The 14,611-nt window shown below is 51.7% G+C and overlaps 1 protein-coding gene across 8 annotated transcripts in view; it reads right to left on the reverse strand.

Annotated features, from left to right (window-relative positions):
* The window catches only part of SCN5A (sodium voltage-gated channel alpha subunit 5), a 77,528-nt gene that overhangs the window by 18,865 nt on the left and 44,052 nt on the right, over positions 1-14,611 (reverse strand). For 4 of the 8 annotated variants that reach the window (XM_063114357.1, XM_063114356.1, XM_063114360.1 and 1 more), the window contains exons 15-19: positions 13,003-13,359; positions 8,444-8,884; positions 6,841-7,002; positions 3,798-3,918; positions 2,780-2,934 (exon numbers count right to left, since the gene is read on the reverse strand). In XM_063114357.1, the coding sequence (XP_062970427.1) occupies positions 2,780-2,934; positions 3,798-3,918; positions 6,841-7,002; positions 8,444-8,884; positions 13,003-13,359 (1,236 nt within the window). The remainder of the gene's footprint in view (positions 1-2,779; positions 2,935-3,797; positions 3,919-6,840; positions 7,003-8,443; positions 8,885-13,002; positions 13,360-14,611) is intronic. The other 4 variants (XM_063114359.1, XM_063114361.1, XM_063114362.1 and 1 more) reach the window with 2 other exon arrangements.

Raw genomic sequence — 14,611 nt, forward strand, 5'->3', positions numbered from 1 at the left:
TCCTTTGGTTTCCTTCAGATTGCTTTGTTGTTATATTTTTAATTTCCTGAGTTAAATAATTTATTTACATTCTTTCTGTTTAATAATAAAAGTGTTTAAACCTATGAATTTTCCTCTTTTTACAGCTGTGGCTACATTCCATGTGACATATTCTCAATATTGTTATACTCCAGTTTTTTCCCCTAAATTTTTTTTCTACCTCTATTTTCCTTTTCTTATTTTTCTACGTCTCAAGTGGACAAAATTGATTGAATGATGATCTTTGATTTCCAGCACACTGTCATCATTGGTCCATGAATGGCTTTCATTAAATGAATATCCATGAACCTACCACCAAACTATTTTCTGTTTGATCCAAGGTTTGTTTAAGAATGACTTTTAAATTTTAAGTGCTTGTTTTTAATCTATATTTGGCACTTCTAGGAGTTTCCTTATCTGCAAAACTGGCTTAATAACAGTACCTGTCTCATAGGTTATTGTGATAATTACATGAATTAATGCTTGTAAAACACTTAAAATAGTGTCTGGCACAAAGTTTCTATTTAAGTGTTAGCTATTATTTTTATTATTATTATGTTAAATCAAATTTATTAACTATAAATATATTTTAAATCTCATTATTTTATTCTTTCTGCTTGATTTGTTAAGAACTAAGAAAGCGGTAAATTCTCCTAGTACTAGTGCATGGCTGACACTTTCCCCCCTAATGTTTATTGCTTCATATGTAAGTGCAATGCAAAGCCAAGCAATATTCATCACAGTTAGATTTTTATTATAGGTTGGACCTTGTCATATCTCAGGCTTTTTACCTTGAATTCAACCTTGTTTAATATTAACAAACAAAAAACACCTTGATTTTTATTGTTATTGTTTGTGTTTGCCTGATATAGCTTTGATTTCACTTTTAATATTTTTGAGTCACCTTCTTTCAGGTTTGTCCTTTGAGAGCACATAGCTAAAGTTTCATTTCAAAAATCCATTTGGAATCCTGTTTCTTAAAGATGAATTTTATCCAGTTACATTTATTATTAAGACATATTTGTTCTTGCTTTTGCCATATTATTTTGTTTTCTGATTATATCCTTCTTCATTGCTTCTTGTTTCTTCTTTTACTATAAGAGCTCTGTTCTCTTTAAAAAAAATTTCCCTCACCAATTTGGAAGGAATATAGTTTGCTTTCTCTTAAACAAGTTTATAACTTTAAATAACACACTCAGACTTCTTTTTCTCAATATATCATCGACATGGTTTTTTTTTAACAACAGTGCTTGGCTGTCTACCCTGATTAGATTCACCAGATGCTTGCCAAAACTCCTCCTCACTTATGCCAGGCTGAGATTTTCCTCCACAGCCCAGACTAAATGGCTCTGACTGCCCTTGTTTGTGGCTGTTTAAAAACAAAACTCGTTAACATATTGTCAAATCATCCTTCTCTGTAGCCGACAGAGATTTAGCTTTAACTGCCAATGGTAAAACAGCAGGTGGGCTGCAAGTCATGGCTCTAGGCCCACTCTGGAACAGGGGAGGGGCAGTATGGGATGGGGTAGAAGAAGACCCAGAGCTTTAGAAGTGACAGCCACAGTGTCTCCCCATGGCCTGCCCCAGCACGAGGAGGCAGCGTGAACTGGAGGCACATAGCCTTGGATCAAAGTGCCCTTTCTCCCTCTCTGTGGTCCAAAGCATTCCTTGTTGCTTATCCATGGGGTTCTCACCTCCCCAACAGTATAGGTGCTTGCTCCCCCTGGACCAGTAAAGTTCCCACTTCTTCTACCTTCTCAATAACCCTTCTCCGTGCTCACCATATCCTTCCAGAACCTTCTCCAGGGCCGTCCCCTCTCCTCCTAGAAAGGCTCTGAGAGATCAGAACAGGGTGCTCAGGAGCCAGATGGGACATCTCTGGAGGGCTTCACCGCTCCTCCTGGACCCAACATACCTCCCTGTCCTCCACAGTCCAGCTCCATCTGCTTCTTCAAGGGAGTCTTCCTTGATTGTCCCCCCAACTTCCCATCACCCTGGGTCTTTTACTTAGTTTTTCCTCAACTCTCTTTTGTGCTGATCTTTGACTATCTCAAATCTGCTGAATCTGGTTTTCCCAACTAGACAGGGAGCCCCTGAGGCCAGGGCTAGGGTCTCTTCCTCCTGTTGCTTCCCAATTGCTAGGTACATAGGGCTAGATACACAGAAAGCTTAGAAAAGACCTACTGAACAAATGCAAAGTCAAGAAAAAAGACTCTGGAACCTGACTGCCTGGGTTCAAATGCCAGATGTGCCACTCCTGAGTGATGGGACCTTGGGGAAGCTACTTAATTTTGTCCCAAAAGGCTGTTGTTGGGGATTAAACGTGAGAATGTGTGAACTACAAGGCACAGCCTCCAGCCCATAGATGACATGGACTAAGTGGAGCTACCACTGTATTATCAGCCAGCATCATTAACATTGTACCAGCCTGACAGAAGGCCCGATGCTGTGTGCAGGTGGGTGTATCACCAGAGCTCCAGTGTGGAAGGCCAGTGACCTGAAGTAAATCATTTCCTTTTCATAGAACAAAGAAGAGGTGCTGGAGAGATGGCCATTGCAAGTCCTTCCTGCATGGTCTCCATATGAGCTGTGGATTTTGAGTTTGTGAGCTGCTCCCTGCTCCAGGGGCCCGGGAAGCACATTTTCAGCAGCAGCTCTGCCCCAGTTTCTGGCCTGACTTTCCAGCTGGAGACTTCCTTTCCCTCCCCTCCCTTTTTCCTTCAGCCCTCCCCACCCCAACTCTGCATCCCCAGGAGAGTACCAGTGCTCCACTGCTCAGCAGGATCATGAAGATGATGAACGTCTCAAACCAGCTGTGCTCCACGATGCGGTAGCAGGTCTTGCGTAGCCTCCACCAGACCTTCCCTGGGGCCTGTGTGGTGTCCACCGTGCAACAGGGACAGCGCCGGACACAGCCTATGGGAGAAGGTGGAATTTAGGCCCAGCTCATGTGAATGCCCATGACTAATGGCAGAAGGTTGGATGGTTGAGGGAATGACTGAGAAAAAGAGGTTATAATAATGGGTCAGTGAACAGGGCAACACCATGGGGGGGGCCCACAGTGGAGGAAGCATGTGGGGGCTGCCCGTGGGGGACACACACTCATCAGGTACTCTGTGGAGAGGCTAGAGAGACTGAGTACCCAGTGGTTGGTGAATAGCCTGGTAAGTCTGTGCAGGGGCAAGGTTGCTCATCTGAGAAACTCTCCCCCCTAGAGAACATTCAGGAACTCTAGGGTTATTATGGCACTGGGCCTTCTCCATGTTTGCAGTTTTTGAGCCTTGAGAAGGGAAGACCCCTCAGCGACAGCCCTCACTGATGTGCTACATGGAGGGCAAACCCTTATTTTATCCCCAGCTGTCCTCCAAGTATACCACCAGTTCATAAAAGCTGCATGCCAGTGACCAACACAGCCTCATGTCACACCCACCATGAGTATTTTCAGAGGACCTACTATGTGCCAGGCACTGTGCCAGGGGCTGGTGGTACAGGTGTGAATCAGACCCAGTCCCTGCTGCTGTGGGGGCATACGGTCATGCTACCACACTACAAACACAGGATCACCAGTCTTCAGTGCAGCTGACCCCAGCTGCCCAGCCCAGCACACCGCGGGCAGATGGAGGAACCCGCGGGGTCACAGAGGAATGGGGGAGATGGGCAGATAACCAGGTCAGTGTGAGGGTGCCACATGGCCCTGGGCCCCAAGGAGTGGCTGGTCCTCTTGTCTTTCCCCTCCAGGCAGGACTGAGGATGGGGCAAAGGGCTGCCCAGGGTAGTACCTTCGGTGAAGCAATCCTCTGGTTCAGTGACATCCTCACCAAGGTCGGGGATTTGCTCCAGGAGGTCAGCAGTGTTGGTCATATCTGCCGTGCTGCCCTCGGAGTAACTGTCCTCATGGGTCTGTGGGCAGATGTGTGGGGTGGGCAAAGGTGTGAGTGCGGGCAGAGTAGCAGTCTCCAGCCTTTAGCCCAGAGTCTGGTGAATCTTGGGGCTCCCTGAGGGGAGGTGGCCAAACCATCCTCCATGGCACACCCTGGGATCTGAGGTCAGGGTGAGTGTTGGGAACCTGCCACGGAGCCACCTTGGGCCAGTGAGGGCTGAGCTAAGGCTGGACCTTGGAGCTCCTGGGTCTGTGATTCTGGTCTGTTAGAGTCTAGGGCTGGGGAGTGAGGGTGTGGAGGGGCTCTGGGTAAACACTGGGGATGAGAGATGCATCTAGCTGGGAACAAAGCACACATGGAGCAGTGACATGGACACACCCTGGCACATGGACACATAGTGGTGGCTTGGCATATGCAACAGGAATAGGCATGCCATACCCAGACAGTCAGAACCAAGATCACGGGCACACACAAGAAGTAAGGTCAGACATGCAGATGACAGGCCAGCAACCCAGCCTACACTTTTCACCCAATTCATATGGGTGCTGGGTGCTGTGCAGAGCCTGGAGCAAGACTGAGAAGGTGCTGGAACCTTTCCTCCTGGCTGTGCCCTGACCCTGATAACCTGATTACAGGGAGGCTATAGAGAGATGTGTGCATATGGGTATGCCCTTGTGAGTGTCTGTAGGTGTCACCCATGGGTGTGGTGTACAAGAGTGTTGTGGTGGCCCTGCTGGTGCTCTGCCCAGCTCCCCTTAGTTAGGCCAGGGCACCCAGCCCCTGCTGCTGCAAACACTGTCTGCATAGCTGGCCTCTCTTCCAGAAAGTCATCTTTGGTCAGGGAGCAGCTGATGCCAAGGGGTAGCCAACACACAGTGACGGATGGACCAATAGAAGAATACGAAGACCTTGCTCAGCATTCTAGCTCCACAGCTCCCCATGCCTGAGGCAGCTTCAGGAGCATGGCTTTTGCCTTTCTAGCTCCTTCCTTTGCCTCTTCCTGCTTCTTTCTTCCTTCCTGGTTTCTCCTGAGAACACTCCTGCAACAAGCCATTTGCACAGGAATCCCCGTCTCAGCCTCTGCTTCTAGGAAGCCCAACCTGGAGATAATTTCTGTGAAGGAAGGAAACCCTCCATTTGCTTCAGATCAGGTCTAAAGCCCGTCTCAGCTGGCCCCACCTCAGGCTGGCTCAGGCCCAGACTGCACTTAGAGATGGGCTGGTCTGAATTCTTGGGCATAACTGCTCTCACGTGGCTGCCTTTTTTTCTCTTCCTTTGAGGAAACATTCTGACTATGTCCTAATGTCCTCTTTTCCATTTTTTAGGTTTGCCATGGGGAAGGGCTGAATTCTGGGGAAAAGCAGAGTCTGTTGCTCGGTGCAGGGTGGATCTGTGGCCAGAGGGGTGAGCCTCAGCCTTTTGTCGGTCCCTGTGGCTTCTCAAAAACTTTTTAATGGACACATGATAATTGTATATATTTATGGGGTACAGTGTGATATTTCGATACATATATACAACATGTAATGATCAAATCAGAGCAATTATATCCATCACCTCACACATTTGTCATTTCTTTATGTTACGAACGTTCAAAATCCTCTCTTTGAGCTATTTTCCCTGTGGCTTTGAGGGTTCCCTTCTCTCCTCCCCACTCTGTGGGGTGTTGGCAGGAGCTGGGCTGTGAAAGGGGCAGGCTGAGGAGGCCTGCATGCTGCTTTTCTTTCCAGATACTGGAGCTGTCTAAAGCACATGGGGATGACACGTGCAAGGACACGCTCTCAGATCCTACTGCAGGTGAGATGGGAGAACCCTACCCCATCTCTCTTCCTTTTATAGGCTCCACTGTAAACAGATGTGAAGAAAGGAAGAAGTTACAAAACTCATTCAAAGGTCAGCATTCCGGTCAGTGAGCTCTTCTCCCCCATGCCTTTCTGCCTCTCCCAGGTCTTCTTGTTCCCACATGCCTTCAAGTGTCAGACCATCCAGGGGGAGAACTGTGACCTGCACAATCAGGACAACGACTTCACCAAGCCCTTGTGCTCCAAAACTGGCCACGATCACCAAGCTTCCCATGGGCCCATCTCACAAAAGGGAAATGTCACAGTGCTGGGCTGAGGAGTGAGGTCAGGCTGCAGCACGGTAGCCACAAGTGCTCTTTCTGAACACATGGCCTCCACCTTCCACGTGCTTGACATGAGTGAGGCCAGGCGGCACGACCGGCAGTATCACAAGCCCTTAGCTCAGGGGTTGCAGACTCAAACGCCTGTAGGGGCCAGGCAGGTAGCGGAGTGCAGTGAGGCAGCTGGCTCTGCGGTAAACCAGAGAGCTCCAACTGGCGTCAAGCAGGCGGCTACGACTTGTCTCTGGCAGGGGGGCACCTCTTCCAACTTGTCAAGAAAAGCCAGAAATGCAGATTTTTACATAAAACCTCCCAAGTTTTAAATGGTGTAGCTAATTCACAGTAAAACCTTTCTGTGGCAAGAGCAAAACCCAGCAGTATACTGGGTGGGCCTCCTGTATGTGGCCTCTGCTTTAGTGCAGTTGAGAAGCGGCTGGTGGCCAGTGTGCCAAGAACTTGTTCTTAGAACTCCCTGAAGTCCTCTCTGCATGGGGGATTCATGACACGTTTGCCAAACAGGACCAAAACACAGGGACAGAGTGTGAGGAGAGGGTGAACACATGGAGGTGTTGGGTTAGTCCTGCATCAGAGTACTGGGCTGGCTGCTTCCAGAATCTCTCCATGGCCCTCGGCCCTGTGCTACCTCTCCCCTATTAGGATAGGGCTGCCCACCCTCCGCTCTGCAGACAGGCCTCCCACACTGCCTGTGGCAGCGGCTGTGGCTCCCACCAGCAAATGTGGGTGTGTGCCAGGACCTCTCACGGTCTGGCAGCAGCCCAAGCAGAGTGCCCTGCTGGCTTCAGGGACTAAGGTGAACATTACCTCACTGCAGCCTGGGGCCTGGGGCTCCGCTTGCTGTTGCTGCCGCCAGTCTGCCTGAGCCGCACCGGCCTCTGCCTCGGAGGAGGCGGTCTCTGACACCTTGCTCCAGGCTCTAGGCTCTGTGGGGGCTTCTGGGCCACTGGATACAGGCTGGGATTCCTGCTGAAGAGATCCAGCCCGTGAGCTGCACCTACCCACCTAGCTAGAGGGTCTCCAGGGCCCCGGCCCTTCCTGTGCAACTGGGGCACTGCCTTCTACCCTCTTCAGGGGGCTTCCATCGCACTGAAGACCCTCCCTCAGGGGCCCTGAGTGGGCAAGTGGGAGGCTCCTGTGAGGTCCAAGCAAATGGCCTGTAACTGGATAAAACCCCTGGCCAGCCTGGCAAAAATCTCTCCTGCCCCTGCCTCCCCCAAAGGGTGCAGCCCAGCCAACATGCCCAGCCACAAATGCTGGCCACGCCCCTTAGGAAGGACATGTTGACTTCCCCATGACTCTCATGGCACCCCCAGCTTGCCTGTGTGTGCGTGCATGGCCCCCACTCCCAAAACGCATGCACGCACATGCACGCGTGTGCACGCACACACACTCTCTCTCTCTCTCACACACACACACACACACACACACACACACACACACACACACACACACACACACACACACACACAGAGGCAGCCGGTATTCCCCTCCTGTGCTAGAGAAAATTGGAAGCTGTGCTCCTGGCAACACCAACACTCCCCATCCCCTGACACCGCCGCTGCCCTACAACCTGAGTAAAAGGGCCAAGGCTGGCCTCTGGGACTGTGGGGAGGCAGGAGGACACGGAACCAAGCCCTGAGCCTCAGATCAAGTCCGAGGCATGGGGAGGGGCTGCTCTCTGCAGCCAGTCCACCCAGTACCGGCCCAGAGGAAGCAGCCAGGATGGGCCCAACATAACAGAGAAAACCATTCCTCGTTCCTTGACCTAAAGACCCAAGGAGAAGCCATTAGATCCTGACTCAGGCCAAGGGAAAACTGAGTGGCGGGCACTGTCTGTTTTGTCCAGACTCTGGTCCCTAGTGTTAAAAATAACAGGTTGGGAGATAAGATAGTGCTGTCTCTGACACCTCCGTCTTAGGGATGCTTATTTTTAAATCTCAGAATTAGCCCTGCGCATGGGAGAAGGGACAGGGGCAGCTGGGAGGTCAGGAAACTACACTCCCCCCTCACCAAGACATTCCACCTTGCTCGTCTGGGAGGGGGACAGTGGTCAGGGTTGGGACTGGGGGCCAGAAGTCCTGGCTCTGTCCTAGACTCATGAAGAATTCCTAGCAAGTATCTCTTGCCATGCCTCAGTGTCTGTCTGTACATGTCTGTCTGTACATATCCCCATGACAGCCAGGGGATAAATGATGGACAATAGCCCCTCCTCAGGTCCCTTCCTGGGCTGGGATAGGGAGAGGGAGTTGACAGCTGATTTCAGCACCCCTCTGAGAGGCCGGCTATTGGGGAGAGGGCCAGTCTTCTACCCTCACTCCACCCAACTGCCAAGGCAGTCTGACAGGGGCAGCAGGGCTGGGTCCCCTGTACTCAGAGGTGCTGCGTACATTTGGGGCTGAGGGCTCACCTGCTTGCTGGACTCTTCCTCTGTGCCCAAGCTGTTCTCCTCATCCTCCTCTTGGTCATCTGTGTCCGACTCAGCCACGGCGATGGGCACACACACAGGCTCTGGATCCCCGGGGGTGTCCTGGCCTGGCCACTTGCCTTCCTCAAACCGTGTTTCTTTGCGGGCTGGAGGCACCTTCTCCGTCTCTGGGGGTGCTGGGGAGCTGGAGGGGGCGATGCAGCTGGGGAGCTGGCCATGGGGGGCAGGGACCGTGGGCTTCTGAGGCCGCCGCCGTAGGAGCCCACAGCAGAAATCCCAGGTGGTCCGCTTGACGAAACGCAGGCCCCGCTGGATGCGGGCCAGGGCCAGCTGGAGGTTGTTCATCTCGCCGTCCTCATCGGGGGCCGTGAGGTTGTCTGCACTGAAGGAGCTGAGCAGCAAGGCCAGGAAGAGGTTCAGGACCTGTGGAGGAATGCTCAGGCTCACCACGGCACTGCACCATACCACGGGCACGTGGCCTCGGTTCCATGATAGGGAAAATGAGGCCCAGGGACCTTAGGGACCACCCATGACAAATGGCTCTGAGGCTCGAACCCAGGGCCCTGGGCCCTCCTAATCTTTCATTCTCTTGTATGTGGAGGGTTTGGCTATATATAAAAAAAGACTAATTTTAACCCCTCTTCCCAAGGGCTCAGACACAGTCTACTAAAGATGTTCAGACCCAGGTCCCTTGGGTTCTGGCTCAGGTTCAATGGGAGAACCATGCATCCCTCCAATGTCAAAGCCTGCAGATGTGAACGAGGCCCTGTGAGGGGCTTGCTCAAGGCTTGCCCACAGTCACACGGGGAGTGTGGGGCAGAGCCCATCCTGGCACCAGCTGCTTCTGCACCCAGGCCTTCCTCTCCCTTCACCTCTTCTTGAGCCTTGGGAGTCATAGAGGGCAGTGGGATCAGGGTGGGCACAGGACTCCTTTCTGGGAAGTGAGAATCCAGGAACAAGAGAGAATCCCACCAGAAGCAACCTGAAGCTGTTGGGCTTTCCTGGGAAGGAGCAGGTGAGTCTGTTGGTGAAGGAGGGGGAGTGATCTACCTCCGAGCCCCCCATGAAGCCGGCTCACTGCTCAGTTCCTCAGAGATCCGGGGCTGCTGCTGGGGAGCCCACTCTACCTGCATGTGGGTCTGCCCAGGCTTTCCAGGTGAGGGACCCAGGGGCTGAGCAAAGAAGGGGCCATGGCAGGAAAAAGAGGCCATGAGGGCATGGGCAGCCCTTAGGCACTTGGATTAAGTATGAGGTCTGGCCACAGAGAGGTGGCTCTGTCTGGAGGGAAAGGTGCTTAGGTGGGTACCGTGTGAGGATCGAGGCCCATTACACTACAGGGAGTCAGGGCAGGGGCCAAGGTTTCAGATATTCCAGAAGGCACAGTCCTTTACTGAAGTTATTTATTAGGGGTTAGGGAGTTGAGACCCCTTGAGAGGGATTTGCATAACCTTTGGATGGTCTGAATGACTGCTTGTTGTTAAAACATCCTGTAAGTGTGAAGATTCAGCTTTCGCTAAAAAACAGGGCTTTAGCTATGTGACAAGGGCTTGGGCGTGGGTCCATTTCCCAGTCTCATGGAGCGTAAATTAAGATGACAGTGGGCTGGCTCCCACACATGGGTCAGACTGGCCTAGGACCCTCACCAGGCCACAAGGCCACCACGGGCTTGGTGTCTCCTCCTGGCCTCCCCGCCCCCCAGGAGAGTGCAGTTAATGGGGCCTTTAAAGCAGGGTGGCGCGTGAAGGTGGGTGCACAGTTCTCACTGGAAATCCACTCTGAGTCCCTGCTCTGGCTTCTCACAAGCTCCTAAGAGATGCCCCCAACCAGAGACTCACACCTGTCAGGCAGCAGGGAATGAGAATTCTGACAAAAGCAGTGGGTAAGGTTGGAGTGCCAGGCCTCAGGAACATGCCTTTGGTTAAAAAGACACATGTATTCAAGTGGATCGTGTGGAAAAGTTAAGAAGAAGGATTTCCTATACTATCTCTACAGAGAGATGCTCACTTTTGACACCTGGCAGTCTTTTTCGCGTCCTCAGTGGGGGGTGGGGCATGGGATGAGATTTGGAGCTGCTGTCTTCATCAGCCACTGGCCTGGCCCTTGCCTCTGTCCATAGTGGCTGAGGCATGGCTCACCTCTGTTCCTGGCTTCCCACTCGGGATCCTCCCCCCAGCCCTCTCCCATGCCTGGCCCCCCACCTCCCCTGACCCCCAGGAGTCTTGGGTCCAGATGGGGGCAGGCCTGAGGGCACCCGGGCAGCCTAGTCCACCCACACAGGACTCCAGGGCCTCCCTTGTTGCCAGCTTCAGAAGTTCGTCTCTTCCAGTGCTTTCCCCGTCAATCACCCTGCCTCTGCTCCCAAGCTCTGCCTGATCATCGCCTCCCATTTCAATGGCAATCTTGCTTCCACCCACGCCTGGCAGCGGCCCAATTCCTGAGACTGCTGTGGAGGGGGCTGTGTGGGCTGCTGCTAGCTCCCTCCTCCAGCAGCCTCTAATCTTCCCATCCCTGGGCAGATCGCTCAGAAATCGCAGGGCTCTGTGTGTGAGAGGCGGCTCAGTCTGGCCCTGGGCTTAGTGTTGGGCCATTTTCCTCAGAATAGACAGAGTCTGGCAGTCCCTGGGGCTGGGCCCAGGGCTGAGTGAAGCTCCATTACAAGGGGAGTCCACTTTGAGGGGAGGCAAAGGGGCTTGTGCTACCAGCCAAAGAGCTGGGTTCTGTTGGCACTGTGCATCGATGCACTGGGTTCTCTCTGGGCTATGGGATCTCTAGGTTCAGGGCCTGAGGGGGCTTGACCTTCAACTTGGCCTTTCCTGTCCAGGTCTGGTTAAGGCATGCGGAGAAAACAGGCAGGTTTGGGGAAAGGCTCTGGAATCTACAGCCCATAGTACTCACCCCTCAGTAGGCTAGAAAAGTGGACCTAAAACCTCTTCTAAGCTGATGTGACCCTGCACTGACCACGACAGGGACGCAACAGCTTCAGCGGGAGCCGAACCATGTAGATGCAATGCCTGAGCAGGTGTGGGCCACCTGTGTACCCAGGAGGATGGCTCCATGTCCACAGTGGACACTGACTTCTGCCTGAACTACTGACTTGCCTCAACCTTGACTCTTCCTAAGACCCCTTCTCTGGCATTTAGACTTTAATCTCTCTCAATTCTGGAATCCCCCACATTCCACAAGGCAAGATGCACCTGCCCTAAGAGAGACAGGGGACCATGGGAGCAAAGGCCTTGGCCTCTCATGACAGGACTGCAGGGATTCCCAGTGCAGTTACCCAGGGTGACATACGAAGTTCTTATGGGGCCCTACCTCACCTAGACTACTGTCTGTCTGCACCTGTGCTTTGCCCACCCTGCTCCTCCCCTCTTTACTATTACCTGTTTATCAGGTCAGCTCCAAACCTTCCTCCAGGAAGCCTTCCTTGATTTCCCTAGCTGGAGGGGAACAGCACCCATGGGCTCCTCCTTAATGGCTCTGATCACTCTGACCAGTTTGAGAGTTATTCTGGGCCTGTTTGCACTCCTCACCTCCCCATGCTCTCAAGTTGTTGAGCAGTATCAGTGCTGGAGCTAAGTCCCATTTACTACTGTATGCCCAGGGACTTGCATCTGGTGCACATTTTGCATGCAATTGGGGCTCAGCAAATGTGTGTTAAGCTGAATTGGGAACCATGTGATAATTCATTGACAGTAAATGACAATAAAATCACGGGTAGATGAGTGAATAAATGAATGAATAAAAAACAAGTAAATAATAAACAAGTAGGTAAATAAGTGGGTGAACAAATGGATGAGCAAAATACAATAAAGAATGAGCGAATGGATGGATGGGTTAATGAGCAAGTGAGGAGTAGCTGGAGGAATAAATGAGTGGATGGGACTGGTGAATAAGTGAATGGATGGGTGGGTTGATAGATGAACGGAGGGGTGAATAAATGAGTGGAGTAGATGGGTGAGTGGATTGATGGGTGATGAATGAATGAATGGATGGGCAGTTGAGTGAGTGAATGCATGGGTGGATAGATGGATGGGCACATGGATGTGTGTGTGTGAGAGAAAGAACAAAGGGAGGTTCATGGATGGGTAATGAATGGATGGATGGATGGATGAATGAATGAGTAGATGGGGGTTGATGGATGGATGACTGGGTGAATGAGTAGATAAATGGAAGAGAGGATTAGTAACTGAGTAGACAGGTTGATGGAGAGGTGGATAGATGGATAGGTGGATGTATGGATGAGTAGACAGATGAAAGAATGAATGAGTAGGTGAATAGATGGACTGATAATAAGTGCATAGATGGATGAGTAAGTGGGTGCATATGTGGGTGGATGAATGAATGGGTGAGCAGATAGATGGAAGAATGTGTAAATGAGTAGATGGATGGATGCATGGGTGAGAGATTGATGGGTTGATGGCTGGTTTGATGAACAGGTGGTGGATGAGTGAGTGAAAAGATGGGTGATTGGGTGGATGGGTAGCTGCATGGATGAATGGATGGGTGGGTGAGTGTGTGTGTGAGGCCTGTGGACAACTCACCACAAGGTTGCCAATGACCATAACAAGCAAGAAGACCAGTAGGCACAATGACTGCCCAGACACCTCCATGCAGTCCCACATGGTCTCGATCCACTCGCCGCAGAGGATGCGGAAGATGATGAGGAAGGCGTGGAAGAAGTCCATCATGTGCCAGCGAGGCAGCAGGCCTGGGCTGCTGATGTGGTGACTCAGCTCTGAGTAGTTCTTGCCAAAGAGCTGCATGCCCACCACGGCAAAGATGAACACAATGATGGCCAGCACCAGCGTCAGGTTCCCCAGCGCCCCCACTGAGTTCCCAATAATCTTGATGAGTGTGTTCAGGGTAGGCCATGACTTGGCCAGCTTGAAGACTCGCAGCTGGGGAGGGCGGAAAAGGAGAGGTCCCTGTGAGGGGCTCTGACTCCTGCTGCTCATGGACACCCTTATGTCATCCTCACCCCCCTCCCACAGATCCTGCCTGAAAGCCAAGGATGCCCTTGGAGGTCTCCCAATTTCTCCAAGAGCACACATGACCATTTCTCTCCACACCTGAGGGCAGCTTTGTGGGGGCACTGTTCTGGAAGTCAGGTCAGTAGCTCCAGCCTCAGTTCCGCAATTCAGCCCTCCTCTTTGTCCCTACACCAGCCTCCTGTGCCCTCAGTCTCAATTCCAGGAACTGCCCAGTAGATTCTCCCAACATGGAGTGTCCTTCCTCTTTCAGTCCTGTCCTAATTAGGTATCTTCTGGGCCAGCTCAAACCATCCCTGACTCATCCAGTTGCCTCTATTTTTCTCTCCTCTGTTATCATAGACAAAGGGGGCAGGTGCTTAACATTTATTGAATACCTACTATGTGCCAGGCCTAGGATGGAGACACTCATTCAAAACTCCTATTAACCACATGACCTCAATACTATCATTACCTTATTTGACAGAGGAAGAAGCCAACCCTTGAAGGTGGAGTAACTTGTCTAAGTCCCTTGGCTCATAGCAGTGGAGTCAGGATTAGAACCCACAGCCTCGGCTCTCCCTACTGCCCCCATCATCCCGCCTTCCTACATCCCCCAGTGGAGCCATCCTCAGGACCTCCTCCAGGATGTCTTCCCTGACCATGCCCCCAGCCTCATGTCTGGACCTCTCAAACATTTTTGAGCTTCCAGTGTGGTCCACAGACCAACAGCTTTGGCATTGCCTGAGACCTACTGAATCAGCACCTGCATTTTAGCAAGGTCCCCAAGTGATTTGTGTGTTCATTAAAATTTAAACAAATGTTGATTCAGAAACCAGCAGGCAGAGCCCCAGATGAACTGCCAGCAGACCTGGCTCCACCTGTTACTTGCCATGTGCTTTGGGAAATTTGTTTCACCTCTCTGAGTCTTAGTCTGCTCATCTGTGAAATGGGGATGTAGTAATACCCACTCTTGGGATCCTGTGAGGACTAAAGAGGTCATTGAGAACCATAAAGAGCTTTGCAAATCATCAGGATGGCCACCCCATCTGCTTGTCTGGAGGGATGTCTCCTATCTTGCTCAGCTCTGCACCCCCAACAGCATCAGCACTGGGCCAGGCACACATAGTGGGTACGTAGCAAATGGCTGTTGGGTGAAGTCATGACAGATCAAAATAGGGGC

Source organism: Cynocephalus volans, chromosome 11, assembly GCF_027409185.1.
Source record: "Cynocephalus volans isolate mCynVol1 chromosome 11, mCynVol1.pri, whole genome shotgun sequence".
NCBI lineage: Eukaryota > Metazoa > Chordata > Mammalia > Dermoptera > Cynocephalidae > Cynocephalus > Cynocephalus volans.